Source organism: Saimiri boliviensis, chromosome 21 (assembly GCF_048565385.1).
Source record: "Saimiri boliviensis isolate mSaiBol1 chromosome 21, mSaiBol1.pri, whole genome shotgun sequence".
Taxonomy (NCBI): Eukaryota; Metazoa; Chordata; class Mammalia; order Primates; family Cebidae; genus Saimiri; species Saimiri boliviensis.
In genome coordinates, this window is record NC_133469.1 from 31,838,056 (window position 1) to 31,860,884 (window position 22,829).

The following is a 22,829-nucleotide window of genomic DNA, read 5'->3' on the forward strand; positions in this document are numbered from 1 at the left end:
TTATGGGCATGAGCCACTGTGCCCGGCCTCTAACACCTCTTAACAGCAGGAACCTGGGATAATAAATAATACCAAGATCATGAGGACCTCCCCTCAAAGCAGAAACAGGGTGTGCGTAGACAAGAGGCCAGCATCTGTCTGCAGAATTGGAATCTTTTTGCACTCTGCTTTTTTTGGCTGCTGAGAAAAAGTCTCTCTAAAATGCGTTTTCACACTGTGCCACAGCTCCCACCTGCCCTTCCAGACTGCAAAGCCACCCTGCAAGGAACTGCAGACAAAGGCCACTGGTCAGGTGACACTTTTTAATTGGATGGTGTCTTTGGAGAATATCAAGAGTCACATGTGGGCCACAGCAGCAAGCAAAAGCCCAGTACTCAGGGTGAGGCCTCAGGGGAAACAACGGGTTGGGTGGGAGGTCAGCGATGGCTGAAGAATCCCTGAGGATGGTTGTATTTAAATGGCTTCATCCTGCTGGGACCCCTAGAGAAACAGAAGGGAATAGTTAATACCACACCTTCCAGGCTGATAAAGTATGGTTCATTCACACATGGGGAAAAAAAAGAGGCAGAGTTACATGACACTGAATGTTGTGAGAAAAGCATACTGCAGAACAACATATAAGGTGCGACGCTATTTTTGTAAAAATGTCTTTATGTGATTGTAAATCAGTGAACACAAACTGGAAAAGGCCCTCACTGACAGTGGCACTTTAAGGACATAGCTTTGAGCACCCTCACTTTTTAGGATTGTTCCCTTTTTTTTGAGGAGTCTCACTGTGTTGTCCAAGCTGGAGTGCAGTGGCATGATCTTGGCTCACTGCAACCTCCGCCTCCCAGGTTCAAGCGATTTTCGTGCCTCAGTCTCCTGAGTAGTAGCTGGGATTACAGGCAGGCACCACCACGCCTGGGTATTTTTTGCATTTTTAGCAGAGTTTAGGTTTAGCCATGCTGGCCAGGCTGGTGGAATGCCTGGCCTCAGGTCTCTTGCTCCCCATGCCAGCACTCTGCATCCTGGCCGGAGAGCCTCACCTCTCACATCTACCAGCCATAGAGTTGGATCTGAGTGACTGAAGAAGCACCTTCCCAGAATGCTGACAGAGGACCTAAGCCTGGAGATACAACAAAGCCCTTGGATAATCGAGTCCTGGCCAGGCGTGGTAGCTCACACCTGTAATCCCAGCACTTTGGGAAGCCAAGGTGGGCAGATCACGAGGTCAAGAGATCGAGACCATCCTGGCCAACATGGTGAAACCTCACCTCTACCAAAAATACAAAAAAATTAGCTGGGCGTGGTGGCACGCACCTGCAGTCCCAGCTACTCGGGAGGCTAAGGCAGGAGAATTGCTTGAACCTGGGAGGCGGAGGTTGTAGTGAGCCGAGGTCGCGCCACTGCATTCCAGCCTGGCACCTGGTGATGGAGTGAGACTCTATTTCAAAAAAAAAAAGAAGGCCGGGCGCGGTGGCTCAAGCTTGTAATCCCAGCACTTTGGGAGGCCGAGGCGGGTGGATCACGAGGTTGAGAGATCGAGACCATCCTGGTCAACATGGTGAAACCCCGTCTCTACTAAAAATACAAAAAATTAGCTGGGCATGGTGGCACGTGCCTGTAATCCCAGCTACTCAGGAGGCTGAGGCAGGAGAATTGCCTGAACCCAGGAGGCGGAGGTTGCGGTGAGCCGAGATCGCGCCATTGCACTCCAGCCTGGGTAACAAGAGCGAAACTCCGTCTCAAAAAAAAAAAAAGAGAATTGGGTCCTATGGCAGGGAGGCGGAGGTTGCAGTGAGCTGAGATCACATTACTGCACTCTAGCCTGGGTGACAGAGTGGGACTTCGTCTCAAAAACCAAAAAAAAAAAAAAAAAAAAAAACCAGAAATAGGTCCTTTAGGAACCATTAGGAAGAGGAAATAAACACTGGCCATATGAGAATTCCCACCCTGGAAATGTGCTAGAGTGCACCGGGCAGTTGGGAAATTGCCGAGGGTCTTAGACCCTCTGAGAAGAGCAAGTGCTAGAAGGTGCCAGCATCTGACCACCAGCTCTGGCTCCCAGCAGCCACTAGGAGCTGGAACTGGTTATTATGAGACAACACAATGAACCAGGCCAGTGGAGGTGTCAGATGAGGTGGGAGGATGCTGGGACTGCTTCCAGGGCTGGAACTAGCTGTCCGAGGACAAGGTGAGGGAGAGGTAAGGCCCTGTTTAGACTGACAGGGAACACGGGGGAATGTCCTGATTGGAAACAGATTAACATCCTTCTTCCTTCCTAAACACTGCTCCTCCCCAACTTTGCGCAGAAAGGAAGGGATGCCTGAGTAGTAAAATATGCAGTTTTCAAACTGACTCTTAAAATAACATAATTTAGGGTATGCAAGGAAAATAAAGGACCCAAAACAAAAGAGAAAGAAAAAGTAGCTGGAAGTGTCATGAGCCCACATGCTCTAAGTACCAAGCTGTCAGGAACTGCTGGCATTTTCTGAGACCCAGTCCTGTGCCAGGAAGCTTTACATGAATTACTTCTGATTCATCATGAGCTAGAAGGTATTACTTCCACCACTTCAGTCTTTAGAAAATGGGGGTCAGGCGCAATGGCTCACGCCTGTAATTGAGAGCACTTTGCAAGGCTGAAGCAAGCTGATCACTTGAGCCTAGGAGTTTGAGACCAGCCTGGCTAACATAATGGAACTACATTTCTACAAAATATTTAAAAATTAGTTGGGTGTGGTGCTGTGTGCCTGTGGTCCCAGCTACTCGGGAAGCTGAGGTGGAAGGATTGTTTGAGCCCTGGAGGTCAAGACTGCAAGGCTGTAGTAGGCTATGATCATGCTGCTACACTCCAATCTGAGCAAAAGAGTGAGACCCCATCTTGAAGAAAAGAAAAGAAAAAAAGTGGGGGCTCACAGCTAAGCAGAAGTGACTCTTCCAAGGTCAGCAGCAAAACAGAGATCTGCACTCCTATCTGTCTTACTTCTAAACTGGTTCCTTCTGTGCTGCCTGATGGCCTAAAGCTGCGACTCTCACTGACAGGGCAGTATCCTAGAAAGGCCACTGCAGACTCCCTGGGGACAGGCAAGGATGCACAGTTAAAAAACTTATTTGGGGGGTAGGGCGCAGTGGCTCACGCCTGTAATCCCAGCACTTTGGGAGGCCAAGGTGGGCAGATCACGAGGTCAAGAGATCGAGACCATCCTGGCCAACATGGTGAAACCTCGTCTCTACTAAAATACAAAAAAAAATTAGCTGGGCGTGGTGGTGCACCCTGTAGTCCCAGCTACTAGGGAGGCTGAGGCAGGAGAATTGCTTGAACCCGGGAGGTGAAGGTTGCGTTGCAGTCAGCTGAGATTGCGCCACTGCACTCCAGCCTGGCACCTGGCGACAAAGCAAGACTCTGTCTCAAAAAAAAAAAAAAAACCACAACTTATTTGGACAGTAAAAAGCAAACAAACTCTATTGTTTTCCACAGAAAGTATAGAAAATAAAGTTCAGCCAAATTGTCTTGGCTCTTACCTGGCGCTGTTTATTTAGTTGGGTGGCCCACCTTTAGGAGCTGTTTGTGTAAAACTGGTGGACCAGGGTGGGGCTGCAGGGGAAGTTTCAGGAAGGAAGAAGCAAGCTCTCCCCAGAAAATCTGGCTCTGGTATCTGACCCAAATTACCATGAGAAGTCACTAGAGTCCCCACCCCACCGTCCTCCCCTCACCTGAAGAGCCGCAGACACATCTTCTCCTGGGGAAATTCCTTGGGGCCCTCCACACTGTCGTCATGGCTCTCGGTCTCCAGGTAAACATCCAGCAGCACACACAGCCGCTGCAGCTGGTTGGTCAACAGCTGGTGGCTGGGCCAAGGGCCACACAGCTCCTTGTAGCACACATTGACTTCACTCTCCATGGCCTGCATGGTGGGAAAGCCAGCATCTCAGCACTACCTTTCTGTGTGTGGTGACCACAGTGACTGGGCTTCCAGCCCTGCATGGGCCTGAGCACTGATGCCTCTGCAGGAGCTGGGCCATCTGATCAAGCTATACTGGCTTGTCCTGAGGCCCCCTCATCAAGACAACGAGATCTTTCTGATTCTGACCCATAACTTTCCCTGTCTCGTATGCCCACAGCCAGGAAAACAGAGGTGAAGGAGTCTCAAAATAAGACCTAAGTCAGAAGATGTTGGTTAAAAATGCGTTCCTCTCTCAACACTGTTGCATTATAAGAAAAGAAACAAAACAAAACAAAACAAAAATGCGTTCCATAGCACATTTGATTTAGTAGCAGCCAAAGGCTGCCACGTAACAGCTGTGATGATTAACAGCTGCAATGATGTCATTCCTCATGTCATTCCAGTGCTTCTAAGAAATGGGTCCTTTGGGAACCATTAGAGAAGAGGAAATAAATGATTCAGAGATTATTCACATTTTTTATAGGACCCCAAGCCAATAACCTTTCATGGCAGGTATTTCTCCTTACTCTATAAATGAGGAAACCTGTGGACTCCAAGGCAGGCAAGTGGTCTTATTCACATTTTTTATAGAAGCTCAAGCCAATAACCTTTCAAGGCAGGTATCTCTCCTTACTCTATAAATGGGGAAACCTGTGGACCGCAAGGTAGGCAAGTAGGTCTAGACTCTTTCCTCTATTACATAACACAAGCTCCAGCAAATTCTGCAAATCCTGGCAGACCTCGCTGTTCTGGGAATTAAGGCAGTACCCAAGCCCTCAGCCACAGTGGGTTTTGCCATGGCCACCTCCTGAGAGCTCTGCCTGCTCCTCCCATCATCCCCAGCTGGGCCTTACCCGAATGTTGTCATCGTTGCTATTGGTTTTCTCCCCTTTCCAGTTCAAACAGAGCTGAAAAATAGGTGGGATGGAGGAGTAGCCAGGGTTCAATACCACAGCAGCCTGCAGTTTGGCTGGGAAGAGAGGAGAGAGGAGGAAAACTCAGTTCTAAGACCCAGCTTGCCAGCCATGGCAGCCTCCCCACTGGACCCCTGAGGCCAGCTCAGATGTTTCCTATTAATTTGAATGCTGCAGAGCATATTCTGGTACCAACTGTTCTAGAATGTCCTAAGTGAAATTGCCAGCTTGCAGAATGTGAGGTCCTATAATTGGTATCTCCAAGGACTTTGATATATTTACTGTGCCACAAAGCTGTGGACTCCCCAGAGTCTGGTCCAATTTGGCTTTGTCCATGAGTTCTATTTGCTACTTTGATAGAAGTTTAATTGTCATTTCTTTATTTGCCAGCAGGTTAAGGATTTCTCTATGTGAAAGCTTACTATCTAATTTTTCAACAATATTGTGTATCAACTGTTACATCAAATATATTTTCTCTATTTTCTTCATTTATTTTTTACATATTTTGTTATATAAAATTCTTTCTACTAGCCAACATGTAGAGAGTCCTTACTGTTTTCACTGTGCTAACCCTTTAGACACATTTTATTTCATCCTAATTCTGAGTTAGGTACTATTATCATCATCCTCATTTTACATAAAGAAATGGGCTATGGGCCAGGTGCAGTGGCTCATGCCTGTAATCCCAGCACTTTAGGATACTGAGGCGGGTGGATCATCTGAGGTCAGGAGTTCAAGACCAGCCTGATCAATATTGTGAAACCCCATCTCTATTAAAAATAAAAAAATAAAAAAATAAAAAGAAAGAGAAAAAGAAAGAAATGGGCTATGACAGAAGCGTCCCTACCATCAAATAGTTGGAAAGTAGCAGTGCTGAGTTTAACCAGAACTGGCTGATATCAAAGCTGTGTTCATAATCATTAAACAAAATATTTGTGTTTTTGAACATAATTCATTTTTCTCTTTTCTGGTGAAAGCCTTTGCCTTTTTCTTTTTTCTTTTTTTGAGATGAAGTCTCACTCTTGTCCCCCAGGCTGGAGTGCAATGGCTCAATCTTGGCTCACAGTAACTTCCGCCTCCTGGGTTCAAGCAATTCTCCTGCCTCAGCCTCCCGAGTGCTAGGATTACACGCGCCTGCCACCATGCCCGGCCAATTTTTGTATTTTTAGTAGAGATGGGGTTTGGTTTCACCATGTTGGCCAGGCTGGTCTCAAACTCCTGACCTCAGGTGATCCACCTGCCTTGACCTCCCGAAGTGCTGGGATTACAGGCATAAGCTACCAGACCTGGCCAAAGCCTTTGCCTTTTTCAACAGGATGACATTCAGCTTCTTTTTTTTTTTTTTTTGAGACGGAGTTTTGCTCTTGTTACCCAGGCTGGAGTGCAATGGCGTGATCTCGGCTCACCGCAACCTCTGCCTCCTGGGTTCAGGCAATTCTCCTGCCTCAGCCTCCTGAGTAGCTGGAATTATAGGCACGCACCACCATGCTGAGCTAATTTTTTTGTATTTTTAGTAGAGACGGGGTTTCACCATGTTGACCAGGATGGTCTCGATCTCTTGACCTTGTGATCCATCCACCTTGGCCTCCCAAAGTGCTGGGACATTTATCTTTTTAAGTGGTACAAGTATGCCATTCCTTTTTCGTTATTTGGGAGTGGGGGAGGCAGGTTTAACTCTCTGACCACTAGTTATTCATACAAGAGAGGAGAGGTTAACACAGTTCTTCCCTAACAGTCAGAACATTTTTATTAAAAAGTGCTTCCCCCACCCACAAAGACATGAAAAATAGAGAAGAAAGTGGGGTAGTGAGGACAGAAAGTCTAATACCAGAGTTCAACCTTTCCTTACAGTTCTGGAACTGTCTTAGAATTATAGACAACTTCCTCAGCTCAGTACCAAGTCTTGAGCGTGTCAGATCCCGTAGGCAGTGCCAGGCTTGCTGAAGCTTGGGTGGGATAACAGCAAAATGGCCCAAACATAGCATCTAAGGACTTCGGCAGGGAGCCTTGGCAGAGTCAGATGCCAGAAGAGGTTGAAAAATCAGTTTTCGATGCCTCTAAAGTGAGTACAGGGACTGCAGAAGAGGGAGGAAGGCCCTGTAACCCTGCCCTTTACAATCTGAGGGTGACACCTCAGTCCTGCTATGAAGAGGGAGGAGGAGGACATGTCTGATAATGGAGAGTGGAGAAGGAAAGGGCAAAGAGCTCAGGCTCAGCGCTCAGACTGGGCTTGCAACCAAGCCCAAATCTTCTCCCATATAAAATGGAAATGACAGTACTACCCCTAGGACTGCAGTGAATGTTCCATGAGACATAGCATGTGTGTGACTGTGTTGCAGAATAAGTCCTTGCTAAACAGGTTCTCATAATCATTATTATCTGTTAAGTCCTTGCAGCAGGACTCTAGGATCTTCTGCTTTATTTGGGCCACCCCCCGAGAGTGTTTGATTCTTGGCAGCTCCCTTTGCCTAGAACTCCTATAATCAGCAGAGCAATTACCTGTGCCCCTTTCGATGAGTGCCATGTAGTAGAGATTGGTGTCCCCAGCCAGCCCCGCATCCACAATGTCTTTGGTGAAATGCAGCTCCTAGAAGAGGTATCACAGAAAGGAAGTGAACTTCTGGCTCCTCTAATCAAATCCCCTGCCCTTCCAGTGAGGTGGCAGGAGCTGAAAGGTAACATGGTCCTGCAGTCCTCAGGACAGTAAGGGTAACTTGTCACTCCACCTACCATGTAATCCTCATGGGCAACTGTCACCCACTTCACCAGGCGAGAGACAACCTTGGCAGGGAAGAGGTACTGGCAATCACTGGTAACTGGCACAATGCCATGTTCTAAAAGAGAGTAAGACAGGTGATGTCACAGGTAGAAATCAGGTGCCACAGATGGGTAACTAGCATCCTCCTGGGGCTCTCTGAGGGGCTCAGATGGCCTGGCCAGGTATCCTGGTACATCTGGCACTCAAGAAGTATCCAGGTCAACATGTGTCAGGAATGAGGCATGTCAATCTGACCTTCACCCAGTGCTGTGTGCTTATGGCCAGATCCAGTGCCAGCATTTATGGTGCTTTCTCTTTAATGCAAATGATAGCCCGCCAAAGAAAAACCCCTGGAGCCAGAACCAGAGAGGATGCCTCCGCAGCAGTGACTGTTAATTAGATCAAATAGCGAAGGCCTATGTTTTTGTAGCTGACCTTGATGGAGGAAACAACTGAAGTGTTCTGTGTCAGCTCCTCTAAGGGAGAAGAGCCAGAGAACTGCTCCAGGGTAAATTCCTGCTGGCATTTCAATCAGCAAATATGCCAGCACGGTAAACTCTGTCCAAAATGACAAGCTTCCAACCTTGGGACAAAATAAACTCAGCAATGCTGATGGGGAGCAAGGACCGACGGACAAGCACTGGAGAGATCAGCAGTCATGTGGAGTCTAAGAACTGGTTCGGGGTGGTCTCCAGATGTGTCATAGAAACACAATGCCTTTCCTGACAGACTCTTTTATTTTTTTTTGAGATGGAGTCTTGCTCTGCTGCCCAGGCTGGAGTACAATGTTGTGATCTTGGCTCACTGCAACCTCCACCTCCCAGGTTCAAGTGATTCCCCTGCTTCAGCCTCCTGAGTAGCTGGGAATACATGTGTATGCCACCATGCCCAGCTAATTTTTTATATATATATATTTTTTGAGACTGAGTCTCACTCTGTTGCCAGGCACCAGGCTGCAGTGCAGTGGCGCTCTCGGGGCTCACTGCAACCTCTGCCTCCTGGGTTCAAGCAATTCTCCTGCCTCAGCCTCCCAAGTAGCTGGGTCTACTGGCACACACCACTACACCCAGCTAATTTTTGTATTTTTAGTAGAGACGGGGTTTCACCATGTTGGCCAGGATGGTCCTGATCTCTTGACCTCGTGATCTGCCCGCCTCGGCCTCCCAAAGTGCTGGGATTACAGGCGTGAGCCACCGCAACCGGCCTAATTTTTGTATTTTTAATAGAGACGGGGTTTCATCACGTTGGCCAGGCTGGTCTCGAACTCCTGACCTCAAGTGATCCGTCTGCCTTGGCCTCCCAAAATGCTGGGATTACAGACAAGAGCCACCACGCCTGACCCAGAGTCTTTTAGACGAGAAAAATCTTGACCCCATCCCCCTGCCACCATAAGTACCTTGAACATAGTAAGCATTTGACAAGCAGTTACTGAGTGAATAAACTAAAAGAAGCCCCCACATTCCACCACTTCAGTCAGTGGCTTATCATTATCACTTGGGAGCTTAGAAGAAAACACAGGCTCAGCCTCACTCTGGGGAACACCAAGTCAGTAGGCCTTGTGGGGGGTATGTGAGTCGCTCCCTGGCCAGCTATATTCAAATAAGCTGACTATGGGCCATGGAGGGAGGGGCAGGAGCTCACTGTGCTCGGTTCTTCCCTCAGCACTATGCTCAGTGCATGAATCAGGATCTCATTAAATACGTGTCGAATGCACATCAAAGTCTGCAATGCACTAACCTAGTATGAGCTTCCCCTGACCAATCCACAAATTTGTGCCACCCAATGGCTCTGGGCCTCCTCTGTGAGGGCCAGGACAGCATTAATAGCTCTGAGGGGAGCTTAGCCCTCTGCTTGGACAGGCCTGGAGCTCTCCTCAGTGGCCCTGCCAAGATCCTCACTCCATAAAGCCAGGAATCCCGTCTCTTTTATTTGTTGTCAGGATTCAAAAGTTTTGAGTGAAAGGCTAAGTTGTTGTTGTCTGAGTGAATGTTAAACCACCACCCCATCATCAGCTTACCTAGGGATGCAAACTGTTTGTGGAGTGCCAGGCGGGACTGCACCCTGGTCTTCAGAAGCTTCATGGTGGTCTCCATGTGGCTGGCGCTCATCGAGTGGTCAGCAATCACTGTTTGCTGTTAGTGACGATGAGACACACACTCGAGTGAGTGTTCCCCCATCCCTTTCTCTGGGCACCACCTCTCTCTGGGGACCTGCCTGCCTACAGCAGCCTGAATTATCCATGCCACAAGATGGGTAGACAGGGCAAGGGTTATCTGCTATAACAGGCCAGATGCTGAGTCCTGGCAGAAATGACACAAGGTGCTGGGTTCTGGAGAAGCTGTGTCCAACTCCTGAGGAAAGGCAGGTTCTCTAAGGGGCCAAGCCACCTGGATTTCTGCTCATGCCTCGTATTTGGCACTTGCACACAAGAACAAGGGCAACAGAGCCTGCAGCCATGAGTCCCAGAGCAAGGACTCAAGTAACCTGGGTCTAGAAGGCTACTAGGCTCAGAGAAAAGGCAAAAGGTACCTGAACTCTTGAAAGTCTCAGACATTTTAGTGTCCTGAGTGGATGGAAGGCAGGTCATAGCCCTGAGGGGACACATTCTGCCAGTTCAAAACTCCAAAGCTATGACAGACCTTTCTAGAGTCTATATAGGAAGAGATAAGGTAAACTCCTCAGCCAAGCAGATGAGATCAGTTTACACACCTGGGGCTGCTCTTTGGGGAAGTGGAGACCACCTAGCTTCTGTACCCACAAATAGGGGTGACCTAACTCGAGTACATAGTCGCTCAAAGTCAGGATGCTGCAGAAAAGAAGATAAATAAAATGATGCTGTAAGTCACTTCTGTTGTGGTCCCAGGATACAGCCTTCCTCCCTTCCTCCCATCCTCCCATGCCCCACAAACAGCCAGTCCTGCAGATTTGGCCATGTTCATAGCCAGGCTGCTGGCAAAGCCCTTCAGCTTTGTCAGTTCCCTACTGTGAATTTCACCTCTCTCACATTCACTTTCCCTTTTTTTCCTTTTCCTCTTGCAGCCTTTAACTTAGAAGCAAGTATCAAATACAAAGGCAGTGTACTTTATTGGTCTATCAATTTAGAAAATATTTTAAAAATTATTAATCCTCAGATAATTAAAATGTCAAACATTTCTATCGTATCCTATATTCTTTTATGTTTCCAGAGTGGATTTTTGTTTTTTTTTTTTTTAATCTGGGTGCAGATGGGCTAAGGCTGAAAAGGGCGTTAGCCTTTGTTTTCATTTTTGTTTTTGTTTTGAGACAGGGTCTGGCTTTGTCACCCGGATGGAGTGCAGGGCAGCCTCAACCTCCTGGGCTCATGCGGTTCTCCTATCTCAGCCTCCCCAGTAGCTGGGACTACAGGTATGTGCCACCACACCTGGCTAATTTTTGTATTTCTTGTAGAGACAGGGTTTTACCATGTTGCCCAGGCTGGTCTCGAACTCCTGAGCTCAAGCAATCCACCTGCCTTGGTCTTCCAAAGTGCTGGCATTCCAGGCATGAGCCACCACACCCAGCATATTTCTGAGTTTTGATCCTTCCACTCTTTTCCATGTTCTCCCTTCACTTGTAAGCAAGAAAGAACAAGCATTCCCATCTACCCTGTGGTCCTTGCTATCCTCTGGGTTACCTCTGGCCCTAACAGGTGTATTTAGCTGAGCCACCAGAGAAACTCAGAAGTAGAGAGACTGACAGAGGAGGAAACCGCTGACTCACCCAACTTTATCAAACTGATACTGATTGGCTGGATTCGGAGTTTTCTTTCCATGATCCCCAGGATACAAGCAACTCAGGACTGAGTCAGGAGACAGCAAGTCACTAGAAAAGGGAAAAGAGTCCGCAGTGAGAATGTAGCCAACATCTTTCTTCAACTTAGGCTTGGGCATTTGGGGATGGTAATGCCCTGCCTCACTGATGACCAATGTCATAATTTATTTAACGATCCTGTGGGCCAGACCTTTTATATGCTTGAGGCCATTGCATCCTTACAACCCTATGAGGGAGGATTATCATTTCTGTTTTACAGAGGGAAAAACTCAAGGCTTTAAAAGATAGGATTTGTTCAAGATCACACTGCTAGGAAGTACTAGAGGTGGGTTTATATTGTCTGATCAAACAGACTAGTACTCTTAATCATTATTTTTTTAAAAGCTCATCCCTTCGGCCCGGCGCGGTGGCTCAAGCCTGTAATCCCAGCACTTTGGGAGGCCGAGGCGGGTGGATCATGAGGTCAAGAGATCGAGACCATCCTGGTCAAAATGGTGAAACCCCGTCTCTACTAAAAATACAAAAAAAATTAGCTGGGCATGGTGGCGCGTGCCTGTAATCCCAGCTACTCAGGAGGCTGAGGCAGGAGAATTGCCTGAACCCAGGAGGCAGAGGTTGCGGTGAGCCGAGATCGCGCCATTGCACTCCAGCCTGGGTAGCAAGAGCGAAACTCCATCTCAAAATAAATAAATAAATAAATTAATTAATTAAAAAAATTAAATTAAATTAAAACATTAACTCTCTCTGCCCATGATGAAGATTATTAATTGACAAAGCCTAATGAAGGAATCAAACCTTCTTGGCAAAATTTATATCTGCAACATGGGGCTCAAGACAACCAAACTTGGCAAAAACGATGAATATAAAAGGAAAAGCTATCTATAGTCATAAAAATCTAACACCAGAACAAAAAAACTTCTCAACCAGTCAAACCTTTGTTATAACATTTTGATGGAAAATAAGGGATTTAAAAAGCCTTAGTAATGGCTGGGCCCAGTAACTCATTCCTGTAATCCCAGCACTTTGGAAGGCTGAGACGGGTGGATCACTTGAGGTCAGCAGTTCGAGACCAGCCTAGCCAACATGGTGAAATCCCATCTCTACTAAAAATACAAAAATTAGCTGGACGTGGTGGCGTGTGCCTGTGATCCTAGCTACTTGGGAGGCTAAAGCAGGAGAATCACTTGAACTAGGGAGGTAGAAGCTGCAATGAGTAGTTGAGACTGTCTTAACAACAACAGAAAAAAAAACCTTAGTAAAAATGAAAAATTATTAAAAACAGTTTAATCGGGCTGGGTGCGGTGGCTCACACCTGTAATCCCAGTACTTTGGGAGGCAGAGGCAGGCAGATCATGAGGTCAGGAGTTCACCCTGGCCAAAATAGTGAAACGCTGTCTCTACCAAAAAAAAAAAAAAAAAATGCAAGAAATTAGCCAGGTGTGGTGGTGGGCACCTGTAATACCAGCTACTCAGGAGGCTGAGACAGAAGAATCGCTTGAACCTAGAATGCAGAGCTTGCGGTAACCCCTTAACTGTCCAGAGCCTCAGTTAATTTACCCTGTAGAGCCACTATGAAAGTTACAAGAGTCAATGATTATAAATCAGCTGTCCTTCACCAAGAGATTCATCTACACTAAGCACTTGACCTTATTCTTCACAAGCACCATGGAAGGGGATATTACAATGAACAACCACACAGTGAAGAAACAGATTCTGAGGCCAGGTTAGCTAAGAGCTGGAGTTGAGCATGCAATAAAGCCAGGCTGCAGTCCTGTTACTAGCATGTAGGGCACCTGAGAAATGAATAAGTGGAATGCTCATGATGAGCTTTACCATGATGTGGGGGCCCCAGAGCTCCTCATTGAACTGAGAGCCCTGTATAGTATAATTGGATGTTCAGAAGCAAGCCCTGGGCTCCCTCTGCTGGGTCAGATGGGAACAGGGTCAATTTCATACAGAGCACCCCTGGGTAGTCCAGCGACACTCTAGGTACAGCAGCCAAAACTGCTGTGGCCTGAAGGGGATGTAGACTCTTTAAGTGCAAAGTCTAAAACCCAGGAGACATCATCATCATGGAGATCTGGAAGGAGTATAAAGAGCCCCACTCCACCAGGTACCAGAGCTGTAGCTCCCTGAGCCTCAGTGGTCTTTCTACAGCTGACAGTGGTCAGGGCAGTGATCCTGTGAATGGAAGCTATTTCACCCTCAGTCCCCTTGACCCTTCTTCCCACCCACGGCTGCAGAATAAGAATGCCATGAATGGGCTAGGTATGGTGACTCATGCTGGTAATCCCAGCACTTTGAGAGGCAGAGACAGGAGGATCTCTTGAGGCCAGGAGTTCAAGACCACCCTGGGCAACATAGCAAGACCCTATTTCTATAAAACAAAAATAGAAAGTGAACCAGGCACAGGGACGTGCACCTATAGTCCTAGTTACTCAGGAGGCTGAGGTGGGAGGATCACTACAGCCCAGAAGTTTCAGGCCACAGTAAGCTATGATCATGGAACGGTCCTCCAGTCTGGACAACACAGTGAGACCACGTATCAGCAAAAATAGAAATTTAAAAAAAGGGCACTGTGGTCAGGGCCTTCCTGGGGAATGCAGTGATGGCTGTCATTATTATGCCTCTGTTCCCTCTTCTCAAAACTTTCACAGGGAACCACCACAATCCTCCCACCACCCAGATAAGGACATGGGGTTGAGCTGAGCTGGGGAGCAAAAATTCCAGCACCTGGGGACAAAAAGGGAAAAGGGAAAGAGTGGCCTAAATTTGCCAACCTGAAAATGTCTGCCAAATCTCATTCTATATTCTCACACTTTCCACTGCTAACAAAAAGCTGGTGTTCTGCCCCACCTACTCAATTTGCAAATATGCAGTTGTCACTTTTGTCATCTGCTGTGTAGTAAGAGGACTTCACAAATTAAAGTCAGAGAGTGCTTTCTAAATACCAAAATGTGCCAAGTCTTCTAGTCCATCTGGATACAAGACAAGTCAACACAGTCGTGGACCTCTCTAGAGCCAGAGGGAGGAAGCGAGAGCAGCCCCGCAACAAGGCTCTCATCACCTCCCCATCCCACACTTCACTCGCCACAGCGCCTGCCCAATACCCTGCACTGATGGGGGTGATCAGCTCCGTGGCAGTTGTCACTTTGGCTTTTACTGTCATGATGTTGAGGTTCATGAGGTAGAAGAAAGTCAGGTGAAGCACACTGTCATCTGGAGGAGAGGAAGACGAGAGAATTTATGAGTGAAACACTCAGAGCAGAGTCAACAGAATCATAGAATCACAGCGGGTAACAAGGGAAGGGGGGTCAAGCATTGAAAAACTAACTACTGGGTATTACGCCCACTCCCTAGGTGACTGATCATTTAGACCCCAAACCTCAGCACCATGCAATACAGTGTAACAAACCGGCACATGTACCCCCAGAGTCGAAAATAACAAAGTTGAAATTATAATAAACAAAAAGAAACAGGATTATAAAAAAAATTCAAAGAGGATTTTACAATCATTTACTATAAAAATAAAATCACAATGGTAATATAATGATCAAAAAGCAAAGAGAGCATCTATAAATTCTTTGCTACTCTTCCCTCCAAGAGTTAGGGCTTAATTTATCTGTCCTTGCATGTGGACTAAACTTAGTGACTCTCCTAACAAAGACAAGATGGAAAGGGAACAAAGTGATCAAGGTCAGTGTCACCAGAAATAAGACAGCGGTATCATGTATTCAATATGACATGATAGCGATGACCTCATCTATGCTCTTCTCCCCCCAAATCCACAATCTCAGTCTATTCAAAGTCATGAAACGAAAGGAAAGACTGAGGACTGTCACTGCCTGGAGAGACTGAGAAGCATGGCAACTAAATGCAATGTGAGACCCTGGCTTGGATCTTGGAACAGAAAAAGGACATTAATTGAAAAAGGAAGGAACTGAAAAAATTCTGTCATTTAGTTAACATATTGGACCAATTAAATTAAGAGTGGTGTAGATCACTGCTAATCATACCATCTTTAACTAAGACATAACTTTAAGGGAGCTGAATGAAGAGTATATGGCAACTCATTACCTTGGCAAGTCTTCTATCAATCTAAAATTATCTCAAAGCCAGGCACGGTGGTGTATGCTTCCAGTCCCAGCTACTTATGAGGTTGAGGCACGATTGTTTGAGCCTCTAAGAGTTCAAGACCAGCCTAGGCAACATGACAAAACCCCATCTCTTACAAAAAATACAAAAATTAACTGGCATGATGGCACATGCCTGTAGCTCCATCTACTTGGAAGGCTGAGGTGGGAAGATTGTTTGAGCCCAGGAGGTTGAGGCTGGAGTGAGACATGATCGTGCCACTGCATTCCAGTCTGGGTGACAAGAGTGAGAACCTAGCTCTAAAAACCAGCAAAGAGACAACCAGTGTGTACAGCCTATTTCCATTTGTGTGAAAAATAAAAGTGGGAAGCGGATAAATACACATTTGTATAAAAGCTTCCAGCTGCAAAGAATCTTTCTAGAAAATATATAAGAAGTCTATAATAATGATTGCCCTTGGAGGTCAGATGTAGGACTGGTATCTAGGAACCTGGGGTGAGAGAGAAACTTAAATTTTACTGTTAGCTCTTATACTGCTAGAACTTTTTATTATGTGGTACTTCTTCATACAAACCAACTTCAAAACATATACTCTGGAGAATACAAAGTTCTACTTATGTTTATTAAATTAAACAGGTTGGTCTCATTACTCAAAACCTGTATACTTTTGCAATTTGTTCTGGATATCTGACTTGTCAGATTCAGAAAGAGGTGTGGTTTTCTCAAACTTCCCCCTTATGTGACTGGACTTTTGTTACTATGTTGTTATGGTTATGTCTTAACAACAAAAAGAAACAAATTCCATACAAAGCAATAGGAAATGGGAATCCTTTGTTGGGCCAATAGGCATCTGGCTCCCGGAACCCTCTGCACCTGCAGCTGGGTGAACTCTTAGGTGCTCCAGATCCCCTAAACAAGGTGAGTGCAGCCAGACCTTTGCATTTTAGGTCAAGCATGACGGACAGTGGGTGCCTCTTCAGCATCTCCTTGCGTTTGTCATCCAACTGAACCCCCAGCGTGGGTCTCCGGCGTTTCTGGACAAAGGGAAGTGCCAAGCTGATGAGCATACGAATCTCCCCTTCCCACTCCTTTCAGGCAGGGCCTCAGCCCTACTGCCTGGCACCTGCTGCTTCAGCTAGCTGGGTTGCCAGATTCCCCTCCCAGCAGTCCTTTCAAACCTCTTTCTTCTGCTTCTAGGGAGGATGGCACCTGCAAACAAGCATGCTCCAGTACATGCAGCTGCTCGATGCCCCCACAAGAGGAAATGGTTCTCACCGTGGTCTGCTCCTCCTCAGCATCTGAGTCACTCTCGTCATCTGCAGCCACAGAGAGAAGGCAGCTAGAGGTGAGAAGGCTCCAAATGCTCCCTAAAGCACTCCAACCCACCGGGCCCTGACTCTGTCTTTTATAAATGAATTTCTCTATAATAAATAATAAATTAACTTGCTGCTTCTTATTCAGTATAGAAAACATGATGATGAAAAAAGGAAAAAGAAGAATGACCTATAAACCATTTTTTTCAAAGGGCTTTTTGATGTGATTTAAATGGAATACAGGCCCCCTCCTTGTGATGGTGGTGGTAGTGGTGGTGATAATAGTAACATAAATAATGGTAATATATATATAATGTATAATAAATATATATTTTTATACATATATTTAAATATATAATAAATAATGGTTTTCACAGATGAATAAGCTGAGGCTCTGAAATGTTAAATACCTTCCTGGGGTCAGGCAGCTAGTGAGTGGCAGAGGTGAAACCCACAGGTTGCACCTTGTGACTCCAGGAAGTGAGCTCTCTTTCCTGCCTACCCCAGGGTGCTAAGACATTCACGTCAAGCTTCCTGCTACACAGAACCAGTCAAGCTAGTTCTCCAAAGACAAGGACTGCCCTTGGATGGTGCCTTGGTGTCCCTGGAGGAGGCATCCCAACCACCACATTACCTTGGGAGTCCTCTGGAGGCTTGAACAGAGCCTTGGCTTCGTCCACACTGCCTTCAATTGCCACAGATAACGTCTTATCTGGGGGCAAGAAGAAGTTGGGTAGGAAAGCTGCTGAGGAAAGGTGCTAAGCGGCACCAGCAGTCCAGCTCTGGGCTGCATTTCTCCCACTTCTGCCCCAGCTCCTTGCTGACTAAGGGTGGAAGGGCAAAAGTCTTTGCTCCAGACGAAGAGAAACAAGGTGGGACACTGAATTCTTTTTTTGTCACTTACCAAGAACAAATAACTTAAGCACAAATTCTTAAACCAGCATCACCTGAGACTAGCAGTGAATGTCTCTCTTTTGGTGCACACCAAAGCACAGAAATTCAAACTGAGGGCCTAAAGTCGAATGGAAGTCCTCTGCCAATTGTCTTAGAGGTTCCCAACCAGAAATCCACGCCTGTCCACATCCCAGAAACAATGGCTCCCACCTAAGTGCTTATTCTCTATTCTACACCATGCCAAGCACATGGCTGTCATTGACTCACTGAGCTGGAAGGCAGTAGGACAGTAAATAGGAACTTGAATCTTGCAGTCCAGTCCCAGACCTGAGTCCCTGCCTAACGAATTCCCAAACACATGACCTGGAAATGTATGTCACTGTCTGAGCCTGAGTTTCTGTATGTATGAAATTGGGACTTGAAAAACAGTAACTGCCAGATGCGGTGGCTCACACCTGTAATCCCAGCACTTTGGGAGGCCGAGGGTGGTTGGGTTACTTGAGGTCAGGAGTTCCACACCAGCCTGGCCAACATGGTGAAACCTCATCTCTACTAAAAATACAAATAATTAGCCAGGTATGGCGGCACAAGCCTGTAATCCCAGCTACTCAGGAGACTGAGACAGAAGAATCACCTGAATCCAGGAGGTGCAGGTTACAATGAGCTGAGATCGCGCCACTGCAATGTAGCCTGGGCAACAGAGTGATACTCCGTCTCAAAAAAAAAAAAAGAAAAATGGCTGGGCGTGGTGCCACACACCTGTAATCCCAGCACTTTGGGAGGCCGAGGCGGACGGATCACAAGGTCAGGAGTTTGAGACCAGCCTGGCAAATATGGTGAAACCCGTTTCTACTAAAAATACAAAAAATTAGCTGGGTGTGGTGGCATGCACCTGTAGTCCCAGCTGCTCGGGAGGCTGAGGCAGGAGAATTGCTTGAACGTGGGAGGTAGAGGTTGCAATGGCCTGAGATCGTGCCATTGCACTCCAGCCTGGGCAACAAGAGTGATACTCCACCTCAAAAAAAGAAAAGAAAAAAAAGAAAGAAAAATAGGGCCAGGCGCGGTGGCTCAAGCCTGTAATCCCAGCACTTTGGGAGGCCGAGGCAGGTGGATCACGAGGTCAAGAGATCGAGACCAACGTGATCAACATGGTGAAACCCCGTCTCTACTAAAAATACAAAAAATTAGCTGGGCATGGTGGCGCGTGCCTGTAATCCCAGCTACTCAGGAGGCTGAGGCAGGAGAATTGCCTGAACCCAGGAGGTGGAGGTTGCAGTGAGCCGAGATCGCGCCATTGCACTCCAGCCTGGGTAAGGAGAGTGAAACTGTCTCAAAAAAAAAAAAAAAGAAAAATAGTAGCTTCCCTATTAGTGGTTCGGACTGAATGAGCTGATGCTTATAATTTTAATTATTAAATTATTAAAAATTAATATTTAGGCCAGGCATGGTGGCTCACACCTGTTATCCCAGCACTTTGAGACCACCCTGGGCAACATGGTGATACTCCATCTCTACTAAATATACAAAAATTAGCCTGGCATGGTGGTGGGCGCCTGTAATCCCAGCTATACGGGAGGCTGAGGCAGGGAGAACTGCTTGAATCCAGGAGGCAGAGGTTGCAGTGAGCTGAGATTGTGCTACTGCACTCCAGCCTGGGTGACAGAGCAAGACTCTATCTCAGGAAAACAAACACACACACACACATACAAATACACACACACGTGTGTGTGTATTTCTAAAGCTTATGATATGAAAACTCATATTCACATCCCCCTCAATATAATATCTTTTTTTTTTTTTTTTTTTTTTTTTTTTTTTTTTTTGAGACGGAGTTTCGCTCTTGTTACCCAGGCTGGAGTGAAATGCCGCGATCTCGGCTCACCACAACCTCCGCCTACTGGGCTCAGGCAATTCTCCTGCCTCAGCCTCCTGAGTAGCTGGGATTACAGGTACGCGCCACCACGCCCAGCTAATTTTTTGTATTTTTAGTAGAGATGGGGTTTCACTATGTTGACCAGGATGGTCTCGATTGCTTGACCTCGTGATCCACCCACCTCGGCCTCCCAAAGTGCTGGGATTACAGGCTTGAGCCACCACGCCCGGCAATATCTTTTTTTTTTTTTTTAGACAGTATCTTGCTCTGTAGCCCAGGCTGGAGTGTAGTGGCATGACTTCAGCTCACTGGAACCACTGCCTCCTGGGTTCAAGCAATTATCCCTGCCTCAGCCTCCTGAGTAGCTGGGATGACAGGCACCCACCACCATGCCAGGATAATTTTTAAAAAATAGTTTTAGGCCGGGCGCGGTGGCTCAAGCCTGTAATCCCAGCACTTTGGGAGGCCGAGGTGGGTGGATCACGAGGTCGAGAGATCGAGACCATCCTGGTCAACATGGTGAAACCCCGTCTCTACTAAAAGTGCAAAAAAAAATTAGCTGGGCATGGTGGCACATGCCTGTAATCCCAGCTACTCAGGAGGCTGAGGCAGGAGAATTGCCTGAGCCCAGGAGGCGGAGGTTGCGGTGAGCCGAGATCGCGCCATTGCACTCCAGCCTGGGTAACAAGGGCGAAACTCTGTCTCAAAAAAAAAAAAAAATAGTTTTAGTAGAGACAGGGTTTCGCCATGTTGGCCAGGCTGGTCTCAAATGCCTGACTTCATGATAAACCTGCCTCAGCCTCCCAAAGTGGTGGGATTACAGGCGTCAGCCACCTCGCCTGGCCAAAAATAAGATTTTTTTTTCTTGAGACAGAATCTTGCTCTGTCGCCCAGGCTGGAGTACAGTGGCGCAATCTCAGCTCACTGCAACTTCTGCCTTCCAGGTTCAAGCCATTCTCCTGCCTCAGCCTCCTGTGTAGCTGGGACTACAGATGCATGCCACCACACCCAGCTAATTTTTTGCATTTTTTTTTTTTTTTGAGACGGAGTTTCGCTCTTGTTACCCAGGCTGGAGTGCAATGGCGCAATCTCGGCTCACCGCAACCTCCGCCTCCTGGGTTCAGGCAATTCTCCTGCCTCAGCCTCCTGAGTAGCTGGGATTACAGGCACGTGCCACCATGCCCAGCTAATTTTTTGTATTTTTAGTAGAAACGGGGTTTCACCATGTTGACCAGGATGGTCTCGATCTCTCGACCTCGTGATCCACCCGCCTCGGCCTCCCAAAGTGCTGGAATTACAGGCTTGGGCCACCGCACCCGGCCATTTTTTGCATTTTTAATACAGGCAGCCAGGATGGTCTCAATCTCCTAACCTCGTGATCGGCCCAACTTGGCCTCCCAAAGTGCTGGGATTACAGGCATGAGCCACTGTGCTCGGCTAAAAAAAAAAAAAAAAAAAAAAAATTAATCCTCACAACCACCCTACAGCAGTAGTACCATTATTACAGCCATTTACAGATGAGAAACTTAAGGCTCAGAGAAACTGGATACCACAGCCACAAGGCTGATAACCAGGATTCAAGACCAGGTCTGTTCTACTTAAGCTTGGCCTCTCCAGCACATGAGCAAAGAGCTTGATGCATACACCATATTTGACACATCACTGAGTGATGTCTTGGGCCCTCCTTTCTGGAACTCTGAGGGTCTAATGCTGTGAGGTCAGACAGGCCACCACCCTCCAACTTCACTGTTAAGGATACAGATGGTCCCAAGATCCTGAAATGGTTTGCCTAGCCACACTAAGGAGGGATGGCAAATTTCCCCCAAGTGGCTGACTACTACTGCCTTATCTATGGCAACCCTGTGTGAATCACCACCCTTCACCCCGAACAACTAGTCGTCCTCATCAACCACTGGCAAATACCAGACTACTTTTTTCAGCCATTTAATATTAGCATTCTATAGGAACATCGGAATGGAACAAGCCAATTTTAAACATAAAAGAAAAGAAAATTACTCACCCTGTCTAGGGGGCTGGGAGGAGGATTTCATATGAGCTGATGATGGAAACAGGAGGGAGAACAAAGGGGAGGGGAGGACCAGAAGGACGAGGAAGACACAAGAAGAGAGACAGTAATGTGTTGGTGCCCAAGGTGGGGGGAGAAGCAAGCACTGGTGCAGTATATGTCTGTCTGATGCAGTGGGGTGGGGTGGGGGAGAATATTTGGATGCTGGATGAAAGCTGCATTAGGAAAAAGGCAGCATCTCCAAAATTTTCTCAAAACTCTAGCAGAGTCACAAGCTGCCCTCAAGCTTAATGAGGACATATCATCTAACTTGGCAATTTAGCATGAAGACATGTAGCCTGATTAAAGGCATGATGAAAGCCTAGAAGAGCTGGCTGAGACCTGTATTCATCAGGCACCCCCACCCTGCAACAGAGCAAGAGGCACTGATCTACCTGCCAAGCGTGCCTTGATGGGGTGAGCACCTGAGAGCCCAGACAGGCTGCCTGGGCTCTGTACCCCACAGCCATCCAGCCAGGCTCATGAATGACTCAAAGCTACCCATTCTGAAATGCCCATCAGGTTAATCTAGCCTTAGGCTAGCTGGTCAGAGCAGCCATGCTGGGCAGTGCAAAGGGAAGAAAGCGTCTGTCACCTGAGGGCTTCTGGGCAAGATTGAGAAATTTCCTGAGCAGGTACTGCTTCCAACTGATTCACTCAGCCACAGCTGCTGCTCCCACAGCCCCTCGTCCTCACCCAGTCCCCATACTCACCACAGGCCTGCCCATATGCAGTGGCCTGAACAAAGAGGACATATAGGGGAGGTGGCAGGTGCCTGGCTGTCTCATACTGCTTGTGAGCCTGGTCGAATGGCATAAATAGGTACTCTTGCACCGGAAGGGAAGCCTGCACACAACAAGAGATGGATTTTTGTTCTTCCTTTTTCAGCCAATCTACACAGGAACAAGTGGTTACTTAGTGGCTGTAAATCATTATTTGTAAAAGTGATACATGATAAATTAATAGAACTCATAGGTAGATAAAAGCTCAACATTGGCCGGGCACAGTGGCTCACACCTGTAATACAAGCACTTTGGAGGCTAAGGTGGGCAGATCACCTGAGGTCGGAGTTCAAGACCAGCCTGACCAACATGGTGAAACCCCGTTTTTTTTTAAAAAAAAACAAACAAACAAAAAAAAACGCTCAACATAAAAAAATTATATTTCTTGCCGGGCGCGGTGGCTCAAGCCTGTGATTCCAG

The 22,829-nt window shown here is 47.0% G+C and overlaps 1 protein-coding gene across 2 annotated transcripts in view; it reads right to left on the reverse strand.

Moving 5' to 3' along the window:
• Positions 1–288: 288 nt before the first annotated feature.
• Positions 289–22,829, reverse strand: part of THOC5 (THO complex subunit 5) — a 39,651-nt gene continuing 17,110 nt past the window's right edge. Inside the window, exons 8-21 of one of the 2 annotated variants that reach the window (XM_039462404.2) lie at positions 22,341–22,473; positions 21,583–21,618; positions 17,430–17,507; positions 16,758–16,798; positions 16,417–16,516; positions 14,498–14,606; positions 11,337–11,438; positions 10,308–10,404; positions 9,616–9,730; positions 7,571–7,674; positions 7,340–7,427; positions 4,781–4,896; positions 3,697–3,887; positions 289–480 (exon numbers count right to left, since the gene is read on the reverse strand). In XM_039462404.2, coding sequence (XP_039318338.1) covers positions 417–480; positions 3,697–3,887; positions 4,781–4,896; positions 7,340–7,427; positions 7,571–7,674; positions 9,616–9,730; positions 10,308–10,404; positions 11,337–11,438; positions 14,498–14,606; positions 16,417–16,516; positions 16,758–16,798; positions 17,430–17,507; positions 21,583–21,618; positions 22,341–22,473 — 1,374 coding nt within the window. In that variant the 3' untranslated portion in view covers positions 289–416. The remainder of the gene's footprint in view (positions 481–3,696; positions 3,888–4,780; positions 4,897–7,339; positions 7,428–7,570; positions 7,675–9,615; positions 9,731–10,307; positions 10,405–11,336; positions 11,439–14,497; positions 14,607–16,416; positions 16,517–16,757; positions 16,799–17,429; positions 17,508–21,582; positions 21,619–22,340; positions 22,474–22,829) is intronic. The other variant, XM_039462405.2, reaches the window with a different exon arrangement.